The sequence below is a fragment of the Schistocerca cancellata genome, chromosome 6 (assembly GCF_023864275.1).
Source record: "Schistocerca cancellata isolate TAMUIC-IGC-003103 chromosome 6, iqSchCanc2.1, whole genome shotgun sequence".
Taxonomy (NCBI): domain Eukaryota; kingdom Metazoa; phylum Arthropoda; class Insecta; order Orthoptera; family Acrididae; genus Schistocerca; species Schistocerca cancellata.
In genome coordinates this window covers 220,577,207-220,593,207 of record NC_064631.1, presented here as the reverse complement: position 1 = coordinate 220,593,207, position 16,001 = coordinate 220,577,207, and the positions used below count along the sequence as shown (strand labels likewise).

At 38.8% G+C, this 16,001-nt stretch overlaps 1 protein-coding gene across 2 annotated transcripts in view; it reads left to right on the top strand.

Annotated features, from left to right (window-relative positions):
* Positions 1-16,001, top strand: part of LOC126088576 (angiogenic factor with G patch and FHA domains 1) — a 290,555-nt gene that overhangs the window by 27,677 nt on the left and 246,877 nt on the right. For both annotated transcript variants that reach the window (XM_049906771.1, XM_049906772.1), the window contains exon 6: positions 13,836-14,079. In XM_049906771.1, coding sequence (XP_049762728.1) covers positions 13,836-14,079 — 244 coding nt within the window. The remainder of the gene's footprint in view (positions 1-13,835; positions 14,080-16,001) is intronic.

Genomic DNA, 16,001 nt, shown 5'->3' with positions numbered 1-16,001 from the left:
GTGGTGATTTTCATGGTTAAGGTGAGGTCATCTTATTGTGCTTAGAAAAATGCTAAAATTTGTGTACTGTGTACAGTGGAAGAGTGGTTTAGAGTAGATGATAGTTTGTATCAGGATGACAATGCACCCTGTCATAAAGCTGCACCTGTAAGGGAATGATTTGAGACAATAACATTTCTGAAATGGACTGGCCTGGCCAGAGACATGAACTAAACCCAATGGAATACCTTTGGGAAGAGTTAGTACGTCGACTTTACTCTACATGCCAGGGTCCAACACCACTACCTTCTCTGGTTTTGGCTATTGAGAAAGAATGAGCTGCCATTCCTCCACAGACATTCAGACACCTAGTTGAAAGTGTCCTCAGCAAAGTTCAAGCCATCATAAAGAAAAGGAGTGGACACAACTCATATTAAGCCACTAAGCCATTGCCAGTAAGCCACTAATAGGTGTCTGGATACCTTCACAAAAGCAGTATGCATGCACTAGAGTGTTGAGTGCATACTACTGTCTGAAGTTACAAATGTTGCATGTAGCAGACTTATGCAGTAGTGTGATTGGTACCAATGTAACTCATACAAAAGGCCTATCATCTTTGTCTGTTACTGAATCCTTCTAAAGACTCTCCCCTGGAATTTTTCAATCCTCCCACTATTTGCTGATCTTCTGTTACTATTGCACCATGCTCATCTTTACTGCATGAAATTACTATTACAATATGCTTGGCTCCTTCTGTTGTATGTAGTTGCAAAGAACATTAAAGACAGTAATCTGCACTCCACAAGTGATGGTTGTACGCTTTACAACCTAGATTCACAGGACCAAATAAATAAACAAATAAGTACTTCATTTTCCAGTCACAATTGGTGTGTGGGGAGAATGATTGTCAGTAAGATACTGTATGTGTTCATTCAGAGCTCTCAATTTTGGCCTTGTGGTCTTTTCGTGAAATATATGTTGGAGGGATGTGTGTTCTAGGAATGTACATTCTCAGAAACATAACAATAAACTGTAATGTGATCCACAATGCTTGTTTTGTAGTGTTTTCCACTAGAATTGAATGAGCATCTGCATACCACTTTCGCACTATCTAACCAAACCTGTGGCAAAACATATTACTCTTTGTATATTGTATGTTTTCATTACCGGTCACGGGTAAGGTCTCTGGCTGAGAGCCAATACCACCTTGTCAATTGCTTTTATTGACCTGAGTCCCTATTACCGTACATATTACACTTTCAGTTTTGTATGTATTGTAAGATTCCAATCTATTTACATCTTCTTAATGTCTTTGGCACATACTGTAAAATCTCAGTGTATTTACAGCTATTGTTTAATTTCGTAAATGCTGCAGATTACTTGGCAGTACACCATAATATGCTAATCAAATCTTTTGCAACAGCATAATACTGGAAATGGGTTCAGAGCCTGAATTGTGCTCAGTTAAAGTTCATGAAGTGTAGGCAAAAGTTTGTTTTGTGTAATAATTGCAATATTTCATAAGAATCTTGAGCCAAGTCAGTCAGAAAGATAGAATAAGTAAAGGTCTTTTTGTAGTTGCACAGAGTTAAATCTAACTGGAATTTAATGGTAATGGAATGAGAGATAGGAAAGCCAGTAAAGGATAATATGTTCACTGGTCAAACCATTAAATACCCATAGAGAAATTATTACAAGCATAATTTAATACTGTGTAATTCTCATCCTGGACTTAAAAACTGCCTTGTTTTAGATAGGAAGTGAGTCCACAAGGTTGTGCAGGTACATCACATCCAGGCTAAACCACTCGCTGAGGAGTTAACTGCACAATTCCTCCAAATTGCGAGGATGGTGATGTAAGTGTTTTTCTTGCTGTTTCAACATGCTCCACAGATTGTCTATGGGGTTCAAGTCAGGTGACTTTGGAGGCCAATCAATATGTAATAGGGCGGGGCAGTGTTAAGAAAATGAGTAATATATACTTCCAACCTGATGAACTTCACTACTGTACCCTTGTAAGCGATGGCATCTTTCAAGGTGACCAACTCCAAATGTTTATTCCATGCAGTTCTCATTGCAATGTTCTCTCACTAACAGGTTGAGATGGACCTTCATCCACTGTCTGCATGAATTCCTGTTGGGTTTGGAAGTGATTTTGATTCACAAGCTGTGAAATGTGTCTCCAATCCCACTCAGTCAGGATCTTTTTTTTCCATCCACATGTTACACCATGGCTTTTACACACACTGAAAAGCCTACCCAAAACACCAACAAATCCAGCTACTTCAAACATTGTGTGGCTACAGGCATGGCCAAAACTATTACCCCTTCTGTCACATCCTTACATTTACCCATGTTTATTTACAATGTCTGCTTGACACAAACTGGTAACTGTCTCACTGATCACTACTGCCTTGTAATCACACAGAGGCAGTGAATGCATGGTTGAGCATGTGACTAGATCTCTGTGCTATCTGTAAAGGTTTAACAATTCATCTGTACTTGTGGACTGAAGTGACTAATGTTTTGTCCAGTGAGCTTACTACAATGAGAAGATCATAAATATATTAGATAAAAATCATGTATCAGAAGGAAACGATGGAATAAACAAAAGAATGACTCTCATTGTTATGCAGGCATTACACAATGGTTAGATACATGAAACATCAAGAAATGTGACCTTCAATGGCCTCATTGAAGTATTAGCTAAGTGTAGATAATTATGATCTCTTAGTGTTTTATTTTTGGTCTCTCGTTTATTTATTTGTAAGTGTCATTCCTGTCTCTTTTTTTAATTCCCACCTTAATTTTCATTTCTTCTTGTTTGCATGCTGTAATGGTATGAGATTCCAGTAGAATGTTATTGCGAAAGTTCTTCATTGCACTGTAACCAAACTGTGAATCTAGTTACATCTATACTTTCTGGGCTGCATGTGTTTTATTAGAAGATAGAAATGACAAATACATTAGTAGCAGATGCTGTTTGTCATCCACATTTATGGACTGATGTGCAGTCCTTCTGATTTCTTTACCTTTGTGGAACAGCAAACCGAGCAATTTCATTTCATGTAAGTTGTGGTTCTTAGTGTAATTTACTTGGGTAAAGGCTCTCTGTTCAGTTACACTCTTTGTGTAATTAGTGTGCTTGCAGAAAAAATTCTAAATTACTAGTACATCTATTGCACTTCACATAGCTGCCTACTTGGTCAGTAAAGTTGGTATTGTGTTTTGTTAATATTTGTCAGAGTTAATCTTTGAGGAAATATTATTAAAAGATAAGTGACTACCGCTAATTATCAATGAGTATCTGTTAATTGAGAGTAAATGTGACCACTCACTGAATAGTAGAAGCAGGAGGAGGAGTTGGCAGAGGAGTAGCTGGTGGCTTGGAGGAAGCAGCAGATGTGTGGTGTAACAATATGCAAGGGAGAGATAGCAGGTGCACAGGCTAGGAATGCTAAATGATGGCACCACAGCCAGTGAGTTCATGTAGCACATGGTGGTGATAATGTGGAGGCATGGCTTAGGATGGGGTGATGGGACAGAGGAAGAGGAGAGTATTGGGTAGAGGATGTGGTTGTGGTGGGTTAGCTGAGATTGAGACCAGGAGGATTACAGAAGTGAAGGATGTGCTGAAAATATACCTTCCATCTGCATAGTTCAGAAAAGCTAGTGCTGGAGGGGCGGTTCCAGTTGAAATGGCTTGTAAAGCAGCCATTGAACTTGAGCATGTTGTGCTCAGGAGCATGTTGTGCCACTGTGTAGTCAACTCACTTCTTGTTGAGATTAGCTGGTTGGTGGCCATGTGCACATAAAATGCTGTACTGAAATTGCAGCAGAGTTGGTATATGACTGGCTGCTTTCACAGGTGGTCTTGCCTCTGTTGGGTTATGATGAGCCTGTGACTGGATTGGCATAGGATGTGCTGGGTAGGTGAATCAGGAAGGCCTTGCATCTGGATCTTCCACAGGGGTACGACCTCTGTTGGAAAGGGTACGGAGTGGGAGTGGCATCAGTGTGGACCAGGATGTTGTGCAGGTTGGGTGGGCAGCAGAATACCACATCAGGAGGGGTGGGAAGGATTGTGGGTAGGATGTCCCTCATTTCTAGCCATGTTGATAGGTAGTCAAAGCATTGACAAAGGGCATGGTTCAGTTACTTCTGTCTGCGTTAATACTGGGTGATGAGAGGGTGCACCATTTCAGTTTATTCTGTGGGGGGGGGGGGGGGATTAGGCCATTAGACCAGATATGGTGCAGGAAATCTGTTAGTGGACTAGGTCTGAGGGATAGTGGCTGTCTGTGAAGAGCTTTGTGAGATCTTCAGCATAGCAGGGCAAGGGAATTCTCATCACTGCAGGTATGCCATCCATGGGTGACTAGGCTAAGTGGAAGTGATTTTTTGATGCAGAAGAGGTGACAGCTATCAAAATGCAGGTATTGTTGGTGCTTAATGGGTATCGTATTGATGGAGCCATCAGGGGAGTGGAGCTCTATGCTCAGGAAGATTGCATGTTGGACTGGGGAGAACCAGTTTAAGCAAATGGGTGAGAAATTGTTGAGGTTGTGGAGGATTGAGGATAGGGTGTGCTGGTCCTGTATCTGTTAAAATACTATAAAGTGAAATTCCAGAAGTTCTTGTGTAGTTAATTAGTTAATTTTTAAAGAGTAGTGTGTTTTCTGTGGTAGGGGACGGGGAACCAAGCAATTATCATCAGACTATAAACTATGTATGTGAAGATTAGTAATTAAGTTCTTTATCAAATTCTGTGGACCTTTTATTTTTATTTTCATCAACTCACAAACTAACATGCTGTAGTTGTGCACATATATGTAGCTTCCACTTTATTGAACTATAAGGGGTGTTCAAAAAGAAATGAGCTGGAGGCATAATTATAGAAACCAATACTTGTATGTTAGAAGTATTGACCCAGGCTGTCGTGACACTTATCCCACTGTGGCACAAGGTGGTGAATGGCTGTCTCATAAAATTCCCGGGGCTGCAATGTTAACCAGTTCTGCACATGCAGCAGGACGTCGTCGTCCGAGGTGAACCATTTGCCCCTCAGAGCCTTTTTAAGGGGACCAAAAATGACGTAATCACAGGGAGAGATGTCCAGACTGTACGGAGGGTGGCTGAGAACCTCCCATTTGAATTTCTGCAGGACTGCCACAACTTTGTGGGCCGTATGAGGCTTTGCATTGTCGTTGAGCAGAATGACCCCATGGGTGAGATTGCCTGGTTGTTTTAATTTGATTGCTTGGCGAAGGGTGATCAAGGTTTGCGAGTAACACTGGGCATTCACTGTTGTCCCATACTACAGGAAGTGAATCAGAAGGGGGCCATCTGGGTCAAAGAAGAACGTCAGCATAACCTTTCCTGCACTCATGTGGACAGTGACATCCTGCTGTGCATATGGAACTGGTTAACCTCACAGTCCATGGAATTTTATGAGACAGCCATTCACCACCTTGTGTCACAGTGGGACAAGTGTGTCAACAGCCAGGGTCAATACTTCTAACATACAGGTAAAGGTTTCTGTAATTATACCTCTGGCTTGTTTCTTTTTGAACTCCCCTTAGATAATCATTTGCTTCTTATCTCCTCATTCTCCTAAAACATTTTCACTAATGCGTGTTTCCAACCACTTTTCTGATGCTTCTCGGTTTCGTATCGTAGGTACCTGTGAGTGAATATCATGTTGTCTGGTCCATTGCCATATGTTTTGCAGCTAAGACACTGTCTTTCTTTGAAGATCAGTTTCTAATTTTATCTTTAATTATGAACAGCAAAAATTAATACTTTTTTTTTTTTTTTTGCCTGGGATGTCCGAAACATACTTTCTCTTTTTGATTATACTGGATAGTTTCTTACCTTTGCTGACATGCTTAAGGACTCCTTCATTTGTCATCCCACCATCGACTGTGTCTAAAGTACTGTGTTGACACCTGTTGTTTTTTGTGTATTTCTTGTGCTTTCAATGGTCCTTCATTGGAAACAAAATCTTTTCTGTAACCTACTTTTTAATTTAATCTCATGGTCTATATTATGATCTCGTTTTTGTTGCAGTATGTGTTGTCCATTATTGTGTTAGATCTTCTCAAACAGTTTATAATGATATTGCTGAATTCATGTATTTAGCTCATTAGCTGTTTCAGCTTTTGTTGTTTGGTGAACCCAGTTTTGTAGCACCATCTGTTGTTGTGTTATTGCCTGTCTTGCTCTTGACAGAACAATTTTTATAATGATGACTAGCAGCAAATTGTTTAAGTGTGCACTCTTTTGATAGTCTAGCGAAATCTTATGTTGATGAGAGTTAAATCAGCTTGATTGCTTAGTGCACTCTGTGATTCATCTTCTGAAGAATTCCAAGTATGTAAGCAGCAAGGATGAACCTGAAACCAAACTTCAGAGACTTTGTTAATAAAAGGAATGAACTTCTGCAGGAATGCTGTGCATATCAGAACATCACATGGAAATCAGTGATTTTTTTTTAGTAGACAACACGCACACACACACACACACACACACACACACACACACACACACACACACACACACTTTCAAACAAGCACAACTGACACACACATGACTCTGTCTGTGGTTACTGAGTCTGGACAGAAATTGAACAGATGCGTCTGGATAGATACAGGCAATTTTGAAGAACCAGCGAGAAGAAAATGGATGCAGAGTGTAGACTTAAGTCCCAAGCCTGTCAGGTTGATGAAAATTGTGTTGAACAGATCTTTAAATGCTCTGTTACAATAGTGAATCAAGATACACACAAGCTTGTGATACTGTTAATTTACAGACCACCAGCAGAAAATATCTTAATTCTTTCAGACTTGAATTTTTTCTGGAAGAAGTAAAATTTTTCTTTATGCTGTAATTCTCTTAGGTGTTTTTTAAAAAATGATTTTAGATGCAAGATTTATACAAAAATATATGCATGTTTTCAAAATATGCTTTGTGCACGTGGTTTATTTTTATGGACAAAAACAACTAGTTTTGAAATATTCATTGTTGTAATAAATAAAGTAATCAATCAATAATTACCATGGAGAATAACAATAATAATGTTCATTTATACAGTGGAATATAACCAACCATCCACTTCTGTGTGCTCTGGCGGTCACAAACTGTTGCACACTGCTACATTGCTTTGTTGAAATTTTTGTAATGTAGCCCAACAGTTGGCAGCATTTGCACATGATAATAAGATGGAACATCCACAAATGTGTACATGAAGTTTCTACTGTGGAAAAATATTCCTGTTGCAACTAAGAGACAGTAAAATTTAATTTACACAATTGTAGCCAGTGATTCTGGATGGCTTAACCTCCATAAAGCAGCTGGAAACAGTTTTAATAAGGTTTTGTGGACCTAACTGGCAAAACATTGTTTCTGGAGACTTTAATGATAGTTCCTTGTCAGATAATACTGTTTGAAGGCACATAAATTTGTTGTTGTCCAGTTTTGGATTGTTTTCCGTATTAAAATTCTCTGCATCTACACTCTGCAAACCACCGTGAGATACGTGGCAGAGGGTACATCCCATTATACAAGTTACTAGGGTTTCTTTCTGTTCCATTCAAGTATTGGTCAGGGGAAGTATGATTGAATGTCTGTGAGTGCAGTAATTATTCTAATCTTATCCTCACAGTCCCCAATATGTAGGGGATTGTAGTATACTCCTAGAGTCATCATTTAAAACTGGTTCTTGAAACTTTATCAACAGATTTTTCTCAGGATAGTTTACGTCTATCTTTAGGAGTCTTCCAGTTTGGTTCCGTAAGTATCCCTGTGACACTCTTCCACAGGTTAAAGAAATCTGTGATCATTTATGCTGCCCTTCTCTGTATACACTCAGTATCCCCAGTTAGTCCTATTTGGTACGGATCCCACTCACTTGAGCAATATTCTGGGATGGATCGCACAAGTGATTTGTGCCCAATCTCTTTTGTAGACTGATGCATTTCCCCACAATAGTCTACCAATAAACCAAAGTCCACCACCTGCTTTACCCAGGACTCAGACTATGTGTTCATTCCTTTTCATATCTTTACAATGTGTCACTCCCAGGCACTCCCAGGTATTTGTATGAGTTGGCCAATTCCATCAGTGACTCATTGATGTTATAGTCATAGGATATTATGTTTTTTCATTTTGTGAAGTGCACAATTTTACATTTCTGGGCATTTAAAGCAAGTTGCCAATCTCTGCACCACTTTGAAATGCTATCATGGTCTGACTGAATATTTATGCAGTTACTTTCAGATAGTACTTCATTGTAGATAACTGTATCATCTGCAGAAAGCCTGATTTTACTATTAATATTGTATGCAAGATCATTAATATACAACATGAACAGCAAGGGTCCCAACACAGTTCCCTGCTCTCCATCCAAGATAAAATGCTGTGTTCTCCCTGCCAAAAAGTCCTCAGTCCAGTCACAAATTTCAGTCGTAAACCCATATAATTGTACTTTTGACAATAAGCGTAGATGTTGTACTGAGTCAAATACTTTTTGGAAATCAAGAAATACTGCATCAACCTGATTGCCTTGATCCAAAGCTTTCAGTATGTCATGTGAGAGAAGTGCAAGTTGGGTTTCACATGATTGATGTTTTCAGAATACATCCTGGTTGGCACTGAGGAGGTCATTCTGTTCAAGATACGTCATTATGTTTGAGTTCACAATATGCTCTAAGGATACTGGATGGTAATTTTGTGATTCGCTTCTACTACCCTTCTTGTAAACAAGTGTAACATGTGCTTTTTCTCAAGAACTGGGCATGGCTTTTTGTGTGAGGGATCTATGATAGATTATAGTTAGAAAAGGAACTAACTCAGCTGCAAATTCAGTATAGAATTTCACAGGGATTCCATCGGGCTCTGGAGCTTTGTTCAATTTTAACAATTTCAGCTGTTTCTCAACACTGACACTAATAATTTTTTCATTCATCTTTTCAGGTTTTCCTTTATAAAAGAACATTGGAAAATGGAGTTAAACATTTCAGCTTTTGCTTTGCTACCCTCAGTTTGAATTCCCATCTCATTAGCAGGGAACTGGACATTGCCACTAACAGTCTTTACATAAGACCAGAATTTCTTTGGGTCCTGTGAAAGATCATTTGACAATATTCTGCTATGGTAAGAAGTTTCTTTACAGTAACTGTATACCATGGACGTTCCTTCCCATTATGGACTGCCCTAATGGGTACATATCTGTCAAGTGCATGGTCAACTATTCTTTTAAACTTGAGCCATAGTTCCTGTACATGTTCCTGCCCTGTGCTGAAAGCTGTAAAGTTCTCATTGAGTTATGACATTACTGATTCTTTTTATCCAGTTTACTGAACATATATATATCTCTGCTTGTTTTAGTTGTCCTTTGTATTTTGGTAATCATTGTTGCCACAACCACATCATGGTCATTGATATCAGTTTTGATGTGGATATACTCAATGAGAGGGGTTCCTAACTATCTGTTCTAGCTAGTTTTCAGAGAAGGCATTTGGTAAAGTTTCACAGGATTTCTTATCATGCGAACCACTAACAAAACAGTAATTTTTCCAATTAATTGTTGGATGATTTAAGTCTCTACCAATGATTACAGTATGATTTGGCAACTTGTGTACAAGTGGACTGAGATTTTCTCTAAAGTTTTCTGTTATATCAGGAGATGAGTCTGGTGTGTGATAGAAAGATCCAATTATTTTATGCCCACCATTGATACTGAGTCTTGCCCAAACAATCTTACATGCAGCTTCAATTTCTATGTCAGTGAATTTAAGTTTCTCATCTACTGCGACAAACACACCACCTCCATTTCAAATTTGTGTGTCCTTTTGATATACACTTAAATTTTCTCCAAAAGTCTCACTGCTGTCAATTTCAGGTTTCAACCAACTTTCTGTACCTAGTATTATGTGAGCTTTACTGCTTTTCATGAGCGCTTCAAACTCTGGCACTTTGTTGCGAATGCTTCAGGTGTTTACCATTAAGATTTTAATACTCTCCTCTGTGGGAGGCATTTTTTTCTTATCTTACATTGATACTTCTGAGTTTCTTATAGCTATCATTATTTGACTAATCTAAAAAACTTCTGTGTGCACCCCACATACTGCCAGCTACCTGAGTAGCAGCTTCTGAGGTATAGAGCACACATGACCCATTTAGGGGGATCCTACAGTCCTCAACCTTATGGCGCAAGTCCAGTAAGTCGCAGCCTAGGTTGTAAGAGAATCTCCAAAGTCTCTGGTTCAGCCCTTGCGCTTGTCTCAGAACTGAAGGGCCACGATCAGTTCATGGCACAATGCTGCAAATTATGAGCTTCGTTGAAACTGTGTGTGCAAGGCTGGTCTTTCCCTTCTCTGCCAGTCGCTGCATGATCCAAGTATGACCTTGGAGCCCAGATGACAGGCATCATTTGTTCCAATGTGTGCGACAACCTGCAGTTGGTTGCACCTTGGTTCCTCAGTGGCTGCTGGAATAGCCTCTTCAACATGTTGAATGAAGTCCCCCAGGCATACTCACTGGATGCACCTGGTGTCCTTCCCTGTCCCTTGCTGCCATTTCCCCGAGTACTATCATTTGCCATACATTTGAACTGCCCTCTGGGGATTTAATGTGGTAGTGCAACAGCTATTACCAATTTACTTGTAGAATGTGCAGTGATTTACTTGCAAAGCCAATAGTCTGTAGATTATCTGACCAAGATTGCCAAATGTTAACACTAAAATGCACTGAGTAGGTATATCACAGAATCATAAATGATGATTCAGTCACTGTATTTAGAGAGAAATTATGAAAAGAATTTGTGGAAGAATTTTGTAAAGCAGATAGTGTAGGTGGAAAATGTAACTCTTCCTTAAACATATCTTACAGCACTTTGAGCCTTGTTTACCGCAAAAACAAGCAAAGGTAGAACTGAATAGTTGCAAGGTTGGATAACTCCTGGGATTAAAGTATCTTGTGCTAGGAAGAAAGAGCCTGAAGATAATAAAATACCAAGCTGTAGTCAAGAGATAGAGTAAACTCCTCCAGTCTGTTGTTAAAAATGTGAAGAAACACCACTCCAAGAAAAAGGCAAAAACCATTTGGAAAATTATTGAATAAGAAACAAAAAATTAGTGATAATGATTAGATCCTTCCATAATAGCTTTGGCAAAAATGATGACACTTTCCAATCGTAGGTCACCAAATTCAGTGATTATTTCTCACCATGACAGCAAACATTGAACCCACAAAGAAACAAGTAACTAAAATGCATTAGATTTTCTTGATCATACACTGCACCAACAGACATTAATTTCAAAAATATGTCTGCTGAGGAGATTCATAAGGTCACTAAAAAGTAGTGAATCATGCTGGCTGTGAAGATTTTTTAGCAGAATATTAGAATATTGTGGAGACTTGATAGGAGTAACCTTAAGCTATGTTTTAAATTTGTCAGTTTCTTGATGATATACTTCCCTTGCAGACTTAAATATTCTGTACTAACAGCTGTCTACACAAGGACTGTTCAAAAAGTATGCAACTTTTTTTTTATTGTCTGGATGGACAATGTTATTGGAGCACTTGCACCCTGTATGTTTGTTGGCATATGTGTTGTGTGTCTAATTTTTTAAAAAAAATTTTTTATTCATGACTGCGGCAACAATCAATTGCTTGCTAGCCATTGAAATGTGAGCACATGTAAGTGGTACTCATTGGATTTTGTGTTGTAGGGGGGGGGGGGGAACCACGTTCCAATCTGCAAGGTTCGACAAGTGTCTGGGGATGAAGCAACGGATACCACACAGATAAAGGAGTGAAGCAACCACTTCAAAGATAGCTGCTCACCATTAAGAGTGAATCATGTTCAGATAGGCCCTCAACATCTGCAAATGAGATTGTTATTGATCACATGAGGACATTGGTAATGCAGGATACATGAATCATGATTGGAGAACTCACAGATGGAGTTAAAATTAATAATGGATTTATGCATTTCATTTTAACAGAACATATAGATCCTAGGAGGATCTCAGCAGAATTTGTGCCATAGTTTCTAACAACTGAGCAGAAGCAACTTTGTTCACAGGGTTGCACGGGACACACCAGATATTGTGAACAGTAATTCCAATTTTCTTAACACAGTGATTGCTGTGATTAGTTCTAGGCTTAAGAGCATGACCCAGAACCAAAGTTCCAGTTATTGCAATGGAAGCATCCATCATCCCAAAGACCCCAAAAAATGAGGCAGGTTCTCAGCAATGTGAAAGACATGCTGACTGTCTTTTTTTACTCCAGTGGTGTGGTCCATCATGGGTACTTTCCAGAAGGTAGTAATATCAATAAGGAATACTACCAAGAGGTTCTGCATTGCCTTCATGAAACGAGACACAAATGGCTGGACTTGGGGGCAGCGGACAGTTGGCACCTTCACTATGAAAATGGACCCACTGATTGTTCTCATTAATTCAGCTTTTTGGACAAATACAACACAGTTATAGTTTGTCAATCTCCCTATTCCCCTGACGTAGCACTGAGAGACTTCAGGAAAACACTGTGAAAGGAACCAGATTTCAAAACAGTGCATATGCAGAGGCAATGGCCCACCAATAGTAGCTAGAAAAAATTTATCCAGTGGCTCCATTTCTTCAGAACAAGTATGGTAAAACTCCCTTTTATAAGTGAACATGACACTGATTATTGACAGTATTCAGGTAACTAGACATGCCTCATGGTCCTGAAGAAGATCTCAGCAGGGGGGGTCAATACTTCGATTATGTGAGAAGAAATTTGAAGAGAAACATGGCACAGCTTAACAACATATAAGATTTTACCTTCAGTTTATGATAATTGATCAACTCAGTGTCAGTGGATGAATAGTTTACTACAGGTGCATTCTTGTGATTCCTTGATTGATGTGTTGTAATGTCTGATACAAAAGAATAAAGTATTTTCTGTTAGTGGTGGTCACCTTCCAACTAAGATTCCTCTGCATACATACATGATCCAAAATAAGATAGCAGCAGCCGGGTGAAAATGTTGATTGTGTAAGAATGTTTTTGTAGAAGAATATGATGCAGTCTGACAACCTAGAAAATTTTATCTTCAGTTAAAACTCAGTTGCAGTGGATGAGTAGTTTACTGCAGGTGTTTTATTATGCTTCCTTGAATGATGTGTTGTAGTGTCTGTCACAAAAAATAAGGTGTTTTCAGGTAGTGGCAGTCACCTTCAGACTAGGGCTCCTTTGAAACTATACATCTACATTCATTCCTTCCACTTATCAGAACACTTCTATACATTATTTTGCATGCTTTGGTCCAGTAGCTCTGTAATTTTTGCCTTCTGATAGAAAAAGTGCCATCTTTAACAATTTTGTCCTTGATAGGACACCAAGTGCTAATTTTCCAGTATTCTTCTAGTGAAGCACAAGAACACATCTGTAATAAACTGCTCAACCATTCCCAGAAAGTAGAAAGATTTTTATGAAACATAACAAAATATAAGGATAACATAAAGATTAAAACATAGCTTCTTACCAATACATCTTGACAAATAGTTTGTTTTGCCAATCATGTGTATCTAATTAGTACTGCAAGCTGTCTCATTGATTTTATGCCAAGATAATATATTAGCACAATATTGGATTTTTGGTCTATAATATTTAGTCAATTTAAAAAACAAACTGGGAAAATATGAAAAGCAGGTGGTGTTATGTGCTCATTCTCAGTACTCAACATGTTGACCAGATTTTTTAATTGATGCTGAGAGGGAAAATACCAGCAGTTCTTCTTGTGTTAGAATTTTTATGCTATTGTTAGTTTTTTGTCAAGTGACAATGCAAATCCTTTTGTTTCAGTTCCACGCGAAATTAAGTTTTGATGATGGAAAATATAGTATAATTGATTTTGGTAGCAGAAATGGCACTTATCTAAATGGTGCTCGTTTATCTGCATGTAAACAAGAAAGTGAACCATTTGAAGTGGTACATGGAAGTATACTGCAGGTGGGGGGAACGAAGCTTTTGTGTCATATCCATTTGGGTCATGACACATGTGGACATTGTGAACCCGGTCTCTTGCAGCAGGTGTCCTCTGATAGAAGTAAGTTTACATATTTAATTCATATTTGATATTGTAATGTTTGTTTCCTTTCTCTTAAGGAGAAATTTGCCTCTGTTGTCCGTTGTTCATAAAAAATTAATAATTTACCAGCACTACAAACATAATAATCAATATGCTGGATAGATCATAACAAAAGTTCCAATTGCTTACATTTTTACAACTATAACCTATTGCATGTTAGTCAGTATCTCATCCTTCACCTTCACAGTATTGCTGTTTAGCCAGGGTGCAGCACACTGCTTGGGGTGGGGGGGGGGCTAGTCCTGCTCTGTATTCATGCTCACTACTCTTTCTTGATTCTGCTATATCACTACCAATACATGGCATCCATTTTGATTTAACACAGTTACCAATCTGAGCTTGTGCTCTGTATCTAGTGATCTTGGTTTTAATGGGATGTTAAACATAATCTTACTTTCCTTCCTTTTTATTTTTCTACATATAATTAAGCTACCCCACCCTTTTGGGAAAGTTTGATGTCTGCTAGATTCTTGTCGGTAGGCCATTGTTATTATTTAAAATGTGCCAGCTGGTACTGCAGGCCAAACAAGTTTTCTTCTGTAATGGAAATCACTAAACCTGTCTTCTCTGTTGAAAATAGTTTTCAGTGGTGACCTTGTTCTGGAAATGTTACATACTTTATTTATGACATGCAGCAGTTCAAAATATATGTCTTTTTTACATCCCACATGGTTGCACTACTATCACTGATGTCATGTTTTTGTTGTATATGATGGTCATGCTCTTTTATAAGTTCTTTTATGGTACACACTGTTTGAACTATGCATATGTTTCTACAACCACACGTAATATCATGAACTCGTGCAGTGCGGAAATGTTCAAGGAAGTCTAGAGAAGATCAAATGAAGTCTGTTTAGTTTATCCTAAATGAAAAATGTAGGTTTTATTCCTATTCTATAAAGTAGCTGTGTGTCCAGTCTGTTAACTCTGCTGGCAAACAGAAGGCTTGCTGAGAGGCAAAGGGACTTCTCACTTTTGTATTGGTGTTTTGAGTGGATCTGCAATGGTCTAGGAGGCAGTGTGTTAAGCACTACTTACATTCAGACTTGATGGTGTTGTGAAATGATGTCACTTACCTGTTCACAGTGATATACTATCTACAGCTCTCTCTCTCTCTCTCTCTCTCTCTCTAATATTGTAGTGATCCTGCATTCTTATCATTTTAGACAATGAAAACACTCTTGAGGGTGCTATGATGAGAGTTTTTATTTTTATGTAACTCGCTGTTACAAACTGTTAAAAGTTAACAAGGCTAAGAGTAGTATCCAGTTCCAAAGAGTAGACATACTGTTAACAGTGTCCATTTCAGACACACAAAATACATTGTGTGTGGTCTGTTCTCTGTGCAGCGATTCCCACACAGCCTACCCTATGATATAGCGGAGCTCCTGGAACGCATGGGTATTAGTACTGCATGCATCGACAAGCCCCAGTGTGAACCACTGGCTTTTCTGGCATTTCTTCTGGGTCTGCTTGCTGTGTTGAGGGTTTCATTTGCTCCACTTGCTCTGTGTTTTCTGCTGCTGTGAGCATAGTTTCCCCTTTCTTTTCTGGAACCAATTCATTGTCTTATGCCAGTATATATGCAGCCTTTACCCTACCTAGGGGCACTGTCTGTTGCTTGCCATTACGTTGTATGTTTGTTACATCTTTTGATTCTGTATGGCCCTGCATATGGTGGTCACAGAGGGGGATGTGCTGCATCTGTCCCCAGCATTGCATGTGAGCATATGCTGAGATCTTTGTGCTATAAAAAACTTGCTTTCACCATGTCATGTTGCTAGTGATGGCTGGAATTTGAAAATGCGGCTTTTTACTTGTTGCAGCAAGTATGGTACATTATTTCCTGTTGGTGCCAAAAAAAAAAAAAAAAAAAAAAA